Source organism: Megascapheus bottae, chromosome 7 (assembly GCF_031878675.1).
Source record: "Megascapheus bottae isolate mThoBot1 chromosome 7, mThoBot2.hap1, whole genome shotgun sequence".
NCBI classification, from domain to species: Eukaryota; Metazoa; Chordata; class Mammalia; order Rodentia; family Geomyidae; genus Megascapheus; species Megascapheus bottae.
The window spans coordinates 83075917-83091781 of NC_143515.1; the positions used below are offsets into that span (position 1 = coordinate 83075917).

General features: G+C 54.9%; 1 protein-coding gene across 8 annotated transcripts in view; it reads left to right on the forward strand.

Annotated features, from left to right (window-relative positions):
* Nucleotides 1-15865, forward strand: part of Myt1l (myelin transcription factor 1 like) — a 370648-nt gene that overhangs the window by 203089 nt on the left and 151694 nt on the right. For all 8 annotated transcript variants that reach the window (XM_090337527.1, XM_090337528.1, XM_090337526.1 and 5 more), the window contains exon 3: nucleotides 8556-8686. In XM_090337527.1, coding sequence (XP_090193653.1) covers nucleotides 8665-8686 — 22 coding nt within the window. In that variant the 5' untranslated portion in view covers nucleotides 8556-8664. The remainder of the gene's footprint in view (nucleotides 1-8555; nucleotides 8687-15865) is intronic.

The following is a 15865-nucleotide window of genomic DNA, read 5'->3' on the forward strand; positions in this document are numbered from 1 at the left end:
TGGATGGATGCACTCATGAGTGGATGAGAAGATGAATGAATAGATGGGCGGATGGATGGATGCGTGGTTGGGTAGATGGGTAGACTGGTGGAAGGATGGTGCTTGGGTGATATTTGTGTTCTTTAGTAAATAGATGGCTAGATGGATGTTGATGGTCTAGTAGATAAATGGATAGGTGGATGGTGTGGGAGTGTTCCCACACACCTGTGAGGTGTGGATGGGCTGGTTGGTTGTATAGCTGAATGGGTGGGTGGATGAGTGGCTAAATATATATATATATATGTGTGTGTGTGTGTGTGTGTGTGTGTGTGTGTGTGTGTGTGTGTGTGTGTGTAGAATGGTGGATGGAGGATGGATAGATGGCTGGGTGGATGGTTAGTTGAATAGAGTTGGATAGGTGGATTGTTAAGTGGATAGATAGATAGATAGATAGATAGATAGATAGATAGATAGATAGATAGATGCATGGATGCATGAATGGGTGAATGGTGTGGGTGTCTGTCCATACACCCACACCTTTGTAGATGTGGATAGACTGGTGGTTGTATGGCTGGATGTCTGATGGATGATGGTGGATAAGTGATTCAAGTGTCTAGACTGGTGAGTGGAGGCTAGGTGGTTGGCTGGGTGGATGGATGGGTGGGTTATTGGCTGACTGGCTGGATGGACGGATGGATGGATAGATGGTATAACTATGTATCTATACTTCTATAAATGAGGCAATGTGGATAGACTGTTGGATGTGTGAGTAGATGTGTGGATGGGCGGGGTGGCTAAATGGGTGTGCATGTAGGTCGGTGGACAAATTAATGGACTGAACTGGATGGATGGATGGATGGATGGATAAAATTGCACCAGTGAATGGTGGATAAATGAAGTAAAAATGAATGAATTAACGAGCAATAGCCTGACAGGGAGATGAAAAGGTAGGTGAATTATGTTGAGAGGAAATATGAACTCCATGTCTAGGAAGAGTCCATAAAAATGATGAATTTACTGAAAGCTAATCTCCTTACTCACTTAGCACTCCCTTTTTGTTCCTGATAGTATAAGTGAAGCAACAAAAAGTATGAGATGGACAAATTTCTCTATTCAGGCCGTGTAGCTTTAATTACTGCTACAGAATAGGTCTTGAGTCTGGGAGAACAATTTTCTGTTTTCAGATTTTCTTAATCAATGTCTTCGTCTCTTTACTCTTTCTTGTGCATATGAAGTTTATTCCAACGCCCAGGCAGTGTTTTGGTTGAAATCCCATTTTCCATTCATATGGGAGAAACTTGACTCAGTCACAATAGGAAGCCTCCCCAGTTAGGTGACTTCTCCCCGTGACCTCCTTTCACGTCTCTTGATAACGCTTTGCAGTTTTCCTCGGGAGAGGACTGCACATGGCTTGTGGAATTTGTCAGCCGCTTTCCTTGCTCTTTCGGAAGGGACACACTGCAGGGATGTGCTGGCGTTCCGCCGCTGGGGCGGGCTTGGGCAGTAGCTCAGAATTCCTTCGTGGGATGTTTGGAAGATGGGTGAGAGGAGGCCTGGGCGGACTTCGCGGGCTCCTCTGCCTGCGAGGCTGCAGCCAGCCCCACCCCCAGGTCTCTCCCTGGGCGAACCACACCACACTGGGTGAGGCACCAGGCAGTCTTCCTTGTTCTTGATGTGGTTTCCTGTCCTGCCCAGCGCTGGTCTTTCTCCTGGTCTTCGCAGCTCAGCGTTTGGATGAAAATCACAAGCACAATTTACTTAAATTTACAAAAATCATGGAGTGCGAAGGTCAGGTGCTTACGGGCAGAGCGGTGAGCTCCCGACTGCCCTTGCCAGATGAACCTCTGTTCTTGTAGTCCTGCCTCCTGGGCTTATTGGAAATTTGTATGAATTCTCAGCTATGAATTTCTTAGGATGAACCTGGATGCAGAATGTGCCTTTACATGACCATTTCTATTAGTGCATGTTGGCATTGATTAAAGAAATACATCTAGCTGAATAAGAAAAAAAATGGGATACACAAGGTGATTCTTCACTAGACATTAAAATTTCAAAGTCCTTGGTTTTCAAGGACTATAAATTGCATGTGAGATAACTGAAAAAGGTATGTGGTGGACTTGGGCATTTCCATTGAGCAGACTGTAAACAGGCGACTTCAGAGGGAAAAGAGGAAGGAAGGGTGCGCTTGTGTGAAAACCGCAGGAGGCAGGGAAGCCTGGCTGGGAAGGGTCAGATCAGCTGCAAAGCACAAGAACCTGGGCTCTCCCGCGGCTCCGTTTTAATTTCCAGCTAAGGTTCTAAATGCTCTGTGTGAGAGAGAGAGAGAGACTGATAAACCCGAACACCGATGAAGGTTCACAGATGGCAGCGTTTTGATCAGCACATTATAAAAGTGGTTCTGTTCGCTCTGATCAGAGCAATGAGCATGTAGAGAGAAAGCCAACAGAGGGGCTCCGCCTTCCGGGCGCAAGCTCAGGACGGGCCAGCAGGAGGCGCTGCTGAGCCCACGCCTACCAGGAAGCTGCGCCTCTGTTCTGGAGGTTTCTGTGCCTGGCCAGGCCCCCCACCCCCAGGGAGCAAAGAACACCCAGAATGTGCCAGAAGGTGCCATGGCCTCGCGGCCGCTGCCAAGCCAGTCCCAGGGGCAGTCTGGTTCCACTCGCCGGTGAGGAGGTGCCATGCTGTTAAGTATGTACTGCCTCTGTACATTTTCACTCCACACGTATTTGCGACTTTGTCTGAGTCCTGCAATTCCCACTGGTGTCGCTATTTAGGTGTTTTCCTTAGCTTTTGATTTGAAAATTATAGCTTTTTCTATACTTCGGTGAGACTTTAGAAGTCCATTCCTTTCCTTTGGTTTTGAATCTATTGCACCAACACAAAAATATTAACTCTAGATCTAACTTAAATTTTGTGATGAAAAATCAGGGGGTAAAAATGATACAGTGCCTTTTCTGGAACATCCTGGTTTTAAGACTGGGGGGCCAGGAGTGTGGCCTAGTGGTAGAGTGCTGGCCTGGCATCATGCATGAAGCTCTGGATTCGATTCCTCGGTATCACATATACAGAGAAGGCTAGGAATGGCGCTGTGGCTCAAGTGGCAGAGTGCTAGCCTTGAGCAAAAAATGTCCAATGACAGTGCCCAGGCCCTGAGTTCAAACCCCCGGACTGGCAAAAAAAAAAAAAAGTTCTAAGATTGGCTGGTCTGATGGCTCATTCCTGTAATCCAGTTCCTGGGGGGGGGGGGGGGGTTGGGAGAAGAGTCAGAGGCCGCTCAGGTAACCAGCCCTGGACTCTCGATCAGCAAGCCGCAGGTGTGCTGGAACCACCGTTATGTGGGGGTGAGAGTCAGAATGCAGCCAGGCAGTGTGAAAACAGCCTGAAAGCAGAGAGGACCCCAGCCGGGCGTCGGTTGTCAAGAACTGGGGTTGTTTGTAACTGAGAACTTTATAAAGTACTGGGTGGGGAAAATCCATGCCGGAACATTCTGGTGGGAGCAAAGCCTCGCCCCTGGGCAGACTTTCCACACGACCAGGGCCCAGGCTGAGGAGACGCGCCTGCTCTCCTGGCCCCTCACCTCCCCACCCATCACGCATCCAGCCATCTCCTTGATGGCATCGTTGGGGGCTTCTCTAAAACCTCCTCTCCTCATGCTCCTCTGCACACAGCCCATGTGCCCCCAAGCTGTAACCCTGAGCCTCTGAGAGCTGGGACTGCCGGGACTCCAGGCACAGTGCTCACAGGAGCGTTTTCTGTGAGGGAGGAAGAGTGGGGCACACCCTCACATGTGACCTTGGACATGACCTTCTCACAGCCCTGCGCCTGGTGTCTCCTCCTTTCCCCTCCCTGGCGCCCCCCACAGAAGCTGGCAGAATCTGACTGCTGGAGCCCAGGCTGCTGCAAGTTCTCTACCATGCCGGACGTTCGTTCTGCCAGGCCTTGTCGTGCCTGGAGCCATGACTGGGTGCCAGAGCTGGGTCGGCTCACGGTAGCCTCGAGCAGGATTGACGGATATTAGGATTTACCCAGAAAAATCTGTGAAGTTTGGAACAGACTGCAAGGCTCATACATTTAAAACTAAGCAAAGTAAAAACACAAATCTCAGTGAGTACATACTTTAGAGTCACCACGAAAGAATTCACAAGTAAGACCTACAGTGAGACGGGTTTTTACTTTGTTTTCTGGAGAATAATTCTGAGTTGCCTACCTTTTGCTTAAGTATTCTTGTTCCCAGTAAGGTGTAAGGATGCAACTATAAATAAGCAGTGTTCTCCACCCTTGAGGAAGCCTAGTATTTAATCATGCAGTAATATAAATGCCACAACTCAAGGTCATGGAGGAGAAAGAAGAGGATACGCAATCAAACAGGCAGGGGCTTGTTCAGAAAATCTGGGGGCACTGGAACTAGAAGGTGTGGGGAGGACACTGGGAGGGTGGGAGAGGGAAAGGCTGGCATTGAAGGAAGGAGGGAAGAGAGCACAGCACAGAATAAAACAAGGAATTCTGAGAGAAACTGGTAGACGTCCATTTTATTAACTGATTTCAGACATAAATGCAAGAATGAAATTCACCAATCTTCTTCAGAGTTAAAGATGGCACTACCGCGGGAAATTCGGGGCAGAACTCTTCTTTTGAGAAGGTCGTCTCGTGTGAGATTGTTAAAAGGACACAACTGAAAGGCACGTTTGGCTCTGCTCTCCCATGAAGTCCACAGAAATGACACAAAATGGAGGTGTGGCTTTACTACAACTGAAGAACAATGTAGGTGGCCTGGGCAGTGCAGGGAGGCCAGGACTGGAATGAGGGGGGCCAGCCAGCCTCACCTCAGAGCCCCGAGGTCCCCGGGTGTGGGGCCGGGACTGGAATGAGGGGGGCCAGCCATGGATGGGGCTTCCTGAAGCTCCTGTTAACCTCACGTGTGCCGAGGAGACAGGGTGTTTGGGGAAATCCATTCATACAAAAGAGACTGAAACAAGAAGAAAGGGTGGTGAGTCAAATAACCAGGAATTATTTACACATTACACACATCCATTGAAATTTAGAATGTCAAAACGCACTGGAAGTCTGAGACGGTACAGCTAGAGGAAACCTGAAGAGAATCAAAAGACAGAGAAAGCCAAGAGCTTTTCCAACAGGACCCTTGCCTGAATGGTAGTGGATCTAGAAGGGAAAAAAGGAAAAGAGAGAAAACGTAAAGAAAAGAACATGAAAAGAATGACCCTAAAAGTTCACCAGCTCCCAAATGATGGCCCAGGGGTGTTTTACAGCCCTCCACTTGGGGGGCGGGGGGAGCAGGTAACAACACCAGAAGCGACCCCCGACCCCCGACCCCCGGTAGTTCCTTCTAGGCATGGGGCTGGGGAAGGAGGCCTAAAATGAGCTTCCTCAGAGGTGGAGCCCCGGGGGTGGGGGCCTCGGGCCCTGGCGGAGTGCCGGCCTATGTTGTACTTGTCAAGTCAAGGTAGACACTTGAGCATTCAGAGGTTATTTAAGAACATCTGTACCCGCTTATTATTCCCCAAAGCTGTGGGATTGTATCCCTTGCCCCCCCCCCGAAAAAATATAAGAAGAGCCTGCTGCGGGCAGGCGGGGAGACAGCAGCCATAGGCTGTGAGGAAGGAGAAGTGGGGAGGTGAGGAGCAGGAGGGGGTGGAAAGAAGAAAATGGACACATCTGGCTTCCTTTCACTCCCAAACCAAATACGTCAGCCTGGAGATCCTTTATTTCTGTTTTTGCTGTAAGGCACATTATTAAATTTTCATCTATCTTTTTCCTATCACAGGAGACAAACATGCAGTAATCAGTCATTCTCAAACTTTTGAACAAATAATGTTATTGCCCACATAAGTAATTCAAAGTCAATTAAACAGTACATGGTCTTGGGTAAGGGAAAAGTGAAAATCTTTCTCATTATATCATAAATATAAATTGAAATAAAGTTACCATTAATCTTAATACAGACATTAATAATCCAGTGATCTAAAACCGGGTTTCTACTTGAAATACTTTCTTTACTATCTCCTGTGATAACTGCACTGCTGACCAAGCAGCTGAGCAAGGAGAGCCAGGCAGGGGGACAGAGTAGTGTGAGCTGGACCTGCAGGGGTGTGGAGCAGGGCCCAGCCTGGAGGTGCAGGGGTGAGGAGCAGGGCTCAGCCTGGAGGTGCAGGGGTGAGGAGCAGGGCCCAGCCTGGACCTGCAGGGTGAGGAGCAGGGCTCAGCCTGGAGGTGCAGGGGTGAGGAGCAGGGCTCAGCCTGGAGGTGCAGGGGTGAGGAGAGGGGCCGGCCTGGACCTGCAGGGTGAGGAGCAGGGCTCAGCCTGGAGGTGCAGGGTGAGGAGCAGGGCTCAGCCTGGAGGTGCAGGGGTGAGGAGCGGGGCCGGCCTGGACCTGCAGGGTGAGGAGCAGGGCTCAGCCTGGAGGTGCAGGGGTGAGGAGCAGGGCTCAGCCTGGAGGTGCAGGGGTGAGGAGAGGGGCCGGCCTGGACCTGCAGGGTGAGGAGCAGGGCTCAGCCTGGAGGTGCAGGGGTGAGGAGAGGGGCCGGCCTGGACCTGCAGGGTGAGGAGCAGGGCTCAGCCTGGAGGTGCAGGGTGAGGAGCAGGGCTCAGCCTGGAGGTGCAGGGGTGAGGAGCGGGGCCGGCCTGGACCTGCAGGGTGAGGAGCAGGGCTCAGCCTGGAGGTGCAGGGGTGAGGAGCAGGGCTCAGCCTGGAGGTGCAGGGGTGAGGAGAGGGGCCGGCCTGGACCTGCAGGGTGAGGAGCAGGGCTCAGCCTGGAGGTGCAGGGGTGAGGAGAGGGGCCGGCCTGGACCTGCAGGGTGAGGAGCAGGGCTCAGCCTGGAGGTGCAGGGGTGAGGAGCGGGGCCGGCCTGGACCTGCAGGGTGAGGAGCAGGGCTCAGCCTGGAGGTGCAGGGTGAGGAGCAGGGCTCAGCCTGGAGGTGCAGGGTGAGGAGCGGGGGCTGGCCTGGGTGTGCAGGGTGAGGAGCAGGGCCCAGCCTGGACCTGCAGGGTGAGGAGCAGGGCTCAGCCTGGAGGTGCAGGGTGAGGAGCGGGGGCTGGCCTGGGTGTGCAGGGTGAGGAGCAGGGCCCGGCCTGGGCATGCAGGGTGAGGAGCGGGACCCGTCCTGGACCTACAGGGGTGAGGAGCGGGGCCCGGCCTGGAGGTGCAGGGGTGAGGAGCGGGGCCCGGCCTGGAGGTGCAGGGTGAGGAGCAGGGCTCAGCCTGGAGGTGCAGGGTGAGGAGCAGGGCTCAGCCTGGAAGTGCAGGGGTGAGGAGCAGGGCTCAGCCTGGAGGTGCAGGGGTGAGGAGCAGGGCTCAGCCTGGAGGTGCAGGGGGGAGGCACAGTGCCCACCTGGACATCACTAGGCTGAATCCTTACTTAGGATCAGGAAGTCCACCTTGGGCCCAGACTGAGTGGCTGCAGGTCCTCCCAGACAGGAGGCTGGGGCTGGAGCTGAGCCCCACTCCCACCTCCCTGCGTGTGTCACGCATGGCCCTGTCGTGCGTGGACCACGATGGACCCCCAGGCCTGGCCATGGCTTCAGCTCCACCCAGCTCTGCCTGCCTGTGGACTGGAACTTCCAGGCCCCGCCACCCAGTGACTACGGGGCAGACTCAGGACCCCGGGGGCCCCGGGCTGACCCTGTCTGTGGCATCAAATCTCCGGGGCTCCTCTGGAAAGCACAGCGTCGATCTTTACCCAGGGGACTGGAATCGTGAGATGACTGGATAATGCCTGCGAACCCACTTTTGCAGAATAGAAGCAGGCACGCTTTTTACTCATCATTTACCACTTCTGAAAGACAAAATGTTAGGACACCATTTTCCTAATGGTGTAGAGTATGTGCTGAGTACCTGTTGTGAGCCAGACACCGCCCAGAGCTCGCCAGGCAGACACAGGCAGGCATAAGTCACCTTCCCCGTGCGTAAACAAGCAGGCGCTGGTGTGCTTACAGCCACTACGCCCAACACCAGCCATGTCAGCCGAAGTCAGCATAGTAATAGGGCATATTTAAAACAATTACAATAGTACTTACCAGTATGGACCATGGGAAGTTAGAAAAGAAGCTGTTTCCAGTAGTGAAGCTCCTGCTTTATCGCTACACAGATGGAAACGTCATCGAGGAAGACGTGGGGTCTTGTGTTCCCTCTAGTAGGCAAATGGTTTTCTTGTAAACGGTTCCAGGTGGGAACTGATTCTCTGACTGTCTCTGAGGGGAGAGGGATGAGAACAAAGCCCAAGCTGGCGGCGTTAGTGGTGCATGGTGCTAGCTAGGCACTGTGTGTGTGTTCTGAGAGCCCCAGCCACGCCCCAGGGCCTTCCTGCTCCACAGCACTGGCCACAAAATGTCTCTTCCCTGGTCTTAGAAGAGCACATTTTGAATAATCTGGATAATCGTGTGTACCTTGTATCTTGTGCATTGCAGTAGTAACTCAGTTTCCCAAAAGGTTGATTCTGTAACAGAGGACGGGTGTGCCCTGGGCCCGGGGGATCTCGGTGCACGCACGATCCCCTCCCTGACTGCAGCACTCCTGTAGGGCCGTCCACCTCATTGCTCTGCCTGCTCTTCTTTCCTAGAGCGACCGCCTCTGGTAGACGAGGAGAAAATGTAGTTGTTGGGTCCAGCCGGGCGTCTGCACCTCTCTGGTCGACAGGAGCAAGGTTCCAGCTGGCCGCGGGCACATGGATGCGCTGGGAGGCCCTTAGAGGTAAGAGAACGCATCTCCGGGCGTCCACGCGTCAGACCCGCTTTCCACACCTTGGACCTGCTGTTCTGAGAAGGCGTGCGTAGGCTTGCGGGGTGGGGAGGATCCAAGCGCCCGCTGCCTCCACAAGGAAGCGCCACATGAGGTCAGGACGCATGTCTCTTGCTGGACACACAGACAGCCATCACTGCCTCGGCCAATGTCACCCCACGGTGGCCTGCAGGACTGTGTCCACCCCTCAGCACACACAGAAGCTCTGCGTAGGAAGCCTCTGCCGTATTGGGCCTGGTTTTCTTACCAAGTCTGTGCAGGGCATCTTAGAGTGGGCGAGGGAGCAGGCGGTCAGGCCTCCCCGCCTTGCAGATTCTCAGAGACCCCTGTCAGTGGTTGTCCACCGAGCCCCTGGATGGCACGGTGACCCCTCCAAATGCCATGCTCCCGCCACAGCTTCAGGTCACAGCTAAGGGGCTTCTTTCCAAAAAAGTGAATTGTTGAAAACAGCACATATCATAGAACTCACCATTTTGGGTATCGCTTGGCATGCAGTTTGCTGTTAAATGTATTCACTTACCTGGGCAACCACCCCCAGCCACTATTCAGAGCCTAATTCTCCTTCCCGACACCCCTCCACCCACCACACCAGCCCCCTGCCCCCGTACCTCTCCTGCCCCACCTCCGCCAGGCTGCAGGCTGGCTCTGTGAGGCACTACTGCAGGGGCGGCGTTTGACTGGCACCGAAAGGGACCTGATATTCCCCCCCACGTCCGAGTTTCCCTCTGCTTTAAGATTTGTGTTAAGCACCCATTGGTAGATGTGTGTTCTGCTCACACCCTTCAGCGAACACACCAATTGCTGCTCTAGCCTGGACATCCAAGTACATGTCCAAGTCTTGCTTTCCAGACTTCCAAGCACCTAGCGAAGTATTTCACACACGCTGGACCATGTGGGTCCTGTAGTCATTTCTAATTCCACGAGGCAATGCAAGTCTTCCTATCATAGGTGAACCATTTGCTTTCCCACCAACAGAGCACGAACATTTTTCCAGGGCAGCTGGTATGCGCTCTCTCTCTCTCTCTCTCTCTCTCTCTCTCTCTCTCTCTCTCTCTCTCTCTCTCTCTCTCGCTCTCTTCCTCTCTCTCTCTCGCTCTCTCTCTCTCGGCATTGACTTGTGATTTTTCAAGTCTTTATTTCCCTAAAGTTTAGTGGTGATGAATATGTTTTATGACACGCCATTACGGGAGAATGTTGAGTCCAGTGAAGATGATTCTCTGATGTCCTAAACCGCCCTGCTCAGAAGGCTCTTGCTGTGTGGCGGGATCCCCTGGGCGGTGAGCCTCGGGGTGTGCTGCCCCACCCCGTGTGGGCTCTGACGCCTTGGCCCACGTGCAGCGTCAGGGAGCCCGGCATCGGTGCCAGGGCACGGCCACTTCCATGTGTGCCCAGCGGCTGGGCGGGGGCCTCACTCTCACAGGAAAGACGAGGGAGTCCTGCCGCAGCGTCCCGCTCTGGGAGGCCGCCACCCGCTCTGGGAGGCCGCCACCCGCTCTGGGAGGCCGCCTGTTCTTCCATTCGGTCATGGAGAGAGGGCCGCCCCACCCTCCCAGGGAGTGACCACCGTCCCCCTGCACACAGCTCGGGGGCCTCTCCGCAGCAGTGACACGGGAGGCTGTGGGGTTTCCGTCCTAACACCCAACAGCTGCCCTTAGGCAGGGAGCCACCAGCGCTTCCGCGCTGGTGAAGCCGCGTTCCGGAGCCCAGGCGCCGGATTCCATCCTGCGCTCCCCGCTCTTTGCCTGTCCCCTGCTCAGGACAGGGCAGCACCTGTCTTGGGTCAGGAACCTCCACGTCCGGAGGTGAGAAGCACGTGGACAGGCTGCTGCTCCAGGAGCCGCCATGGCCTCCAGAAGGGGCAGGAGCCGCACCCAGCCCCACGCTGCCGGCTAATGCCTGGCGGACCTCGTTCCCTTCCTGTCGTGGGCCAGGTGGGACTGCCAGTGGGACTGCCGGGCTCTGTGCGAGATGCCTTAGAGGAGAGACGGCTGTGACGCGCCGTTCCCTCACGTGGCGTCTGGTCTCATCCCGGGATCTGCAGTCCCCGCAGTCCTGGCAGTGGGCAGGAAACTCCTTCCTCTCCTCCGCTGGCCCCCTGCTGGCCCCAGGGCCCACAGGCCTCCTTCTAGCTTCCTGTCACACTGTAGGTCCCCATCCCTGAGAGTCAGAGGAGCCAGGTGGAGAGGCCCCAGCATTGACACCTTGCTGGACAGCCGCGTCCCTCGTTATCTGTGACAATGGACAGTTACGTTTCTGATTGACCATGTCATTACGTGCGCATGTCCCTGGTCGGCTGTCCCTGGACAGTGGAGTCCCTGGTTGGCCACGTCATCAGACAGCCATGTCCCTGGTTCGGTGTGTCACTCAGCACTCATATTTCTGGGCAGATGTGTCCCTGCTCAGCGATGTCCTCGGTCAGCTGTGTCCCTGGATGGCCGTGTCACACACATCCCAGGGGTGAGGTCCCCAGGTGTCCTGCTCTGCCCCCTCCCGCCATACTCTACTGTGTCACCTTTCCTTTCTGTGACAACTTATTTCCTCCGTGTCTCCACGTAACAAGGACTCTGGGTTTGCTCTTGTGGGAGCTATAAACGTGCCACAGAGCAAGACTTGGCTGAGGGCGTTTTTCTGTCCTTGTGTCCCAATTAGCCTTGGCGATGGCCGAGCTGCAAGCACCTGTGGCTCTCTGCAGCTGAAATCTAATTTCCCTGCACCAGAGCGCCAAGAGAAAGAAATGCTCACTCTGCAACCCATTTCCATGCTAAAGACTCGACCAAAAATAAAATCAATGTCTGTTTCCCGAAAGACACAGGAATTGTGTTCTGAATGGTGACTATTTTAGAGGATGGCTTGTCCTGAAGGAGAAATCCACAAAAATTGTTTTAAATCTATAAATCTATGCTCTGTGGCCTTTGGGGGAAACGTACTTACCAGCAGCTAAGCGATGTCACGAGATTCAGTTCTGGCACTGCCTATCGCCTTTGCCTTTGGGCTGGTCCTTGCAAAGTTCTTCATGGCTTTTTTGAGAAATGAGAGTAAACGGACCCTGCACAGGGTACGTGAGAAATACTCCTTGAACCCCGATATGAACCACACAGGAGGAGACGAGCAGCTAAATATTTGCTGATAGTCTTCTTTGTACAAATCTTTGTCTAATCCAACCCTTCAGTTTATGTCACCCTCATGGCGCTCTCTCAAGGGCTGGCAGCTCAGCATCTAACCTGTACACGGCCCCGCCAGGATCAGAGCAGGCAGGAAAGCCCACTTCTGACCCCGTCCAAGACCCCGGGCAGTTCTCTGCTCCCAGTCTGTCCCCACGTGCTCCATACGTGTGGAGGAGGTACCACTCGTGTCCGGACAGCCTCGTGTGCTGTAATGCAATGGGGTGTTGTGAAATGCTGCGGAGAGCAAGGGATAATAAGGTGGAACTCTGATTTTTCTGCAGTTTAGTGTAAGAGCCAGTATGCTGTATTCCTCTGCCTCGTGTCATCTCGGTCCTGGACCGACACTCTTCTGGAGGAAGCCTCCACTGTCACCTCATCCCACCCTCTGTCCTGTCCCTCCATCCCTCCCCATCTCGCCCCCTCCTGCCTCGTCCCATCCCTCCCTGTCTCCCCACCATGCCATCCTCTCTCTCTATCCTAGCCCCATCTGCGTGTGACTGAGGCGAAGCCAAAAGCCAGCAGCTGTAGGACCACTAGTCAGGGGACTGGGAGTAAGGGGCTGTCGTGTGTTTGGAGGGATGTCCTCTCTGAGTACACTGGTCAGGGGACCTGGGGCTGTCCATGTCCTCTCTGAGTCCACTGGTCAGGGGACCTGGGCCATCATGTATTTGGAGGGATGTCCTCTCTGAGTCCACTGGTCAGGGGACCTGGGGTTGTCGTGTGTTTGGAGGGATGTCCTCTCTGAATCCACTGGTCAGGGGACCTGGGCCGTCGTGCTGGGAAGGCGCGTGGAGCCCACACTTGAGATGCCCAAAGTTGCCAGCACCCTGAAGGCCCGTGCGCTGCCTGGCCTCGCCACCTCCTGGCACAGCAGTGTGGCGTGATGGTGAGCCATGCCCGTGGGCTCCGGCAGACAGGAGGGATTCCTCACAGGGCCTGGGGCACAGGAGAACAAGTGGTCCACAGTGCTGACCACGTATTAGGACGGAACTGCAGGAAAGCACATGCTTACCTTGATGCTTTGTGGGGGAGAGAGAGCGCCAGAGGGGGAAATCGGGGAGGCCCTCTCAGATAGAGGGAACAGGACGCTGAGCTGGGGAAGTTCTCCACACCATCTACCTGGTGGAGCTTTTGACAGCTCCTCCTGAACTCCTCTGTGCCCCACTGCATATGTCTGTATGTACAGCGTGGAATGTACAAGCTGGCAGAGGCTGTGAGGGGTGACAGCCACACGTGTTGTCTGGGCCTGGGTTGGAACACACACAGGAAGGAACAGGTAGAATGTCCCCTGCACCAGCCTCAGAGATCGCAGGCCCTGGTGCCCCAGAGAACTGACCCTTCCCCTGCCCGTGAAGGGATTCAAGCATCTTCTACGAGCCAGCATGAGCAAAGGCACTGGGGCAGGACCATGCAGCTCCCATTTGGAAAGAGGTGATCTAATTCCTGGTGCATGCATACATAACACAGCTCTATGGGAGGAGACAGGACAATTGGGACAGTTAGTTACTAGAACTTGTTTATAATGTCTGCCTCCCCTACTTTGGGATAAAATAATCAAAATAGGGAAGGGTAGAGAGGACTCAGGATGGAGGTTTCTTTGTTTCCCTGCATTTTGAGCAAATGGGTAGAGTGGGTGATGGCTAGAAATTCAGAGCACTGGACTGCACGGCTCGGTGGGGCCAGGCTCTCCTGCTGGGTGCAGCAGGTCTTGCAGTTTCCCTACCTCAAGGAGGGCAGGCCAGGCGGGGCCAGCTGCCCATTCGCTGAAAGCTGCCCAGAAGCCATAGGCCCAGCAGGGTAACAGAGGGGCCCTCTCCATGGCTGCATCTGTGTGGTCTCCTGCACTGGGAGGGGGGGGCTGTCATGAATCCTCCGTGCAAGACAGCAAGAGGGAACCACCCACATCCCACCCACTGTCCCACCCACGTCCCACCCACATCCCACCCACAGTCCCACCCACTGTCCCACCACGTCCCACCCACAGCATTCCACCCACGGTCCTGACCCCTCCTGGATACAGGCTTTGTACCAGTGCTAGAGACACACAGGGACAAAGACAACCCGCCAGCTTCCCTCCAGGATGGCGCCACAGACGTGCCCGGCCCTGAGCCAGCCAGGCAGGAGGGTCAGGGAGGGTACGAAGCACTTCGGTGGCAAAAGAGCCACCACATGGAAACCAAGAGCAGAGGAAGACATGTTGCCAGTTAGCACTTGGAGCAAGTATCTGAGGGGCACCGCCTCAATCCCCAGTCTCACATGAGGCCTTGGAGCCAGGAGAGCGATGAGCGTGTCTTCCCTGGGCACAGGCTGGAGGCAGAGCTGGGCTTAGCATGGACGTCCGTGCTCGGAAGGCGGTGCCCTGGCCACTGTGTGGTCAGTGGCCTGGGACAGGCGTGGGGAAGGGTGAAGGAACTGAGAGGGTGCTGGAACAGGACCTGCCACTCACCGCTGTGGAATCCCTTCCCCCTGGCTGCAGGACAGGGGACAGGCCAGCAGGGTTTATCTTGGTCTCTTGTAATTGCTCCCATTTTCTTGAAGAAATACCACCATCACGGGTGAGGGGGAAGAGGGAGGAGAGGGGACTGGGTGTGTCCCAGAAAGTGCAGGCGCCGGCTGGGGTCGGGAGGTCTCTTCCAGCTGCAGTCCCCAGGGGCACAGCATAGAGTGGCCTGGACCCCGCGTCTACTGGGGAGCAGAATGACCAGTGATGGGCGAGGCGGAGAAGGGAGGGGCAGGGTGGGAGGAGGGTGCTGCTGGCACCAGGCCCGGCGCTAGGATGATGGCTTGAAGGATGGCTGGAGTCAGGGTGTGGGCCGGGAGCAGCTGGGAAGGTGAGGCTGGGGCTTCCATGGGCCACCACGCCCATATCCATGTGTATGGCGTGAGCCGAAGGATTCAGGAAGAATTGCAAGTGTGGCAGGACGTTTGGGGACATGACTGAGTCAGGAGCTGAAGTCCCCAATGAGGGAGAAGAGGTCCTTGGGCTTGGGGTTCAGGGGGCTGCCGTGAGCCTCACACTGGCTGAGACTCAAGGCCAGGGGCGGCCGTGAGGCTCTGGTAGGCAGAGGTTCAAGGCTAGAGAGAAGCAGTGTGCTTGTGTGCCCCCTCCCAGCCCTAGGCCAAGCTCCTAGCTCAGCAGTTGAAGAAGGGCAGGGCAGGAGGAAAGGGGCTGCAACATGGCTGGTCCCAACATGGTTTGGTCCAAAGGTGCCAACAAAATCTTTCCAAGAAAGAGGAATGGGGGTGAGAGCCCAGCACGGGCTGTGATGACCGCAGACAAGGGTGCAGCGCCCTGGCCCGCAGCAGCTCAGGAGGGACAGGAGTGGGGCTGCCAGCCTCCAGGAACACGAGAGCAGGGCAGAGGTGCCAGGATCACTGGGCAGGACTTACAAATCCCCGTTCCCATTTCTGCCAACAGCCAATAAGGAGATAATGGCTGGTTTCATGATAATTTTGCATTAATTAAAGGGAATGTGTTAGAGCCATCTTTGTAGAAAAATAGATTAGCCTGAATTGGTTTAATATTTGTTCCATCATGACTTTCAGTAAAGAAATAATACTTAACAAATCACCTGTACCGTGCAGGTCATTTTTAATGGATTTTCATTCTAAGTGTCCTTCCAAGACCAGTTCCCAAACAGAACGTTCCTCAGACACCTCAGGCACAACTCCACCCACAAGGCTCCTTGGTGAGAGCCAGGGACTTGGTACAAAGCCCCATGGTTCCAATGCCATCTCCTGAGAGGGGAGCGCATCTTCCAGCCCAGGAAGCTGAGTGTAAAAGCCCTGTTCACCTAGGAAGAACTGGCTACTGCAGCTGCAAATGGCTGAAGGCAGAGGCTCAGGCTCCTTCTCCTCTTCTCAGAAGTCCTGAAGGAGCACTGAGGAGAGAGCAGAGGCAAGCCTGGGATAGTGACCTGAGGGCTGCAGAGCCAGGACATGCTAGAAGGAGCATGAAGAGACACAT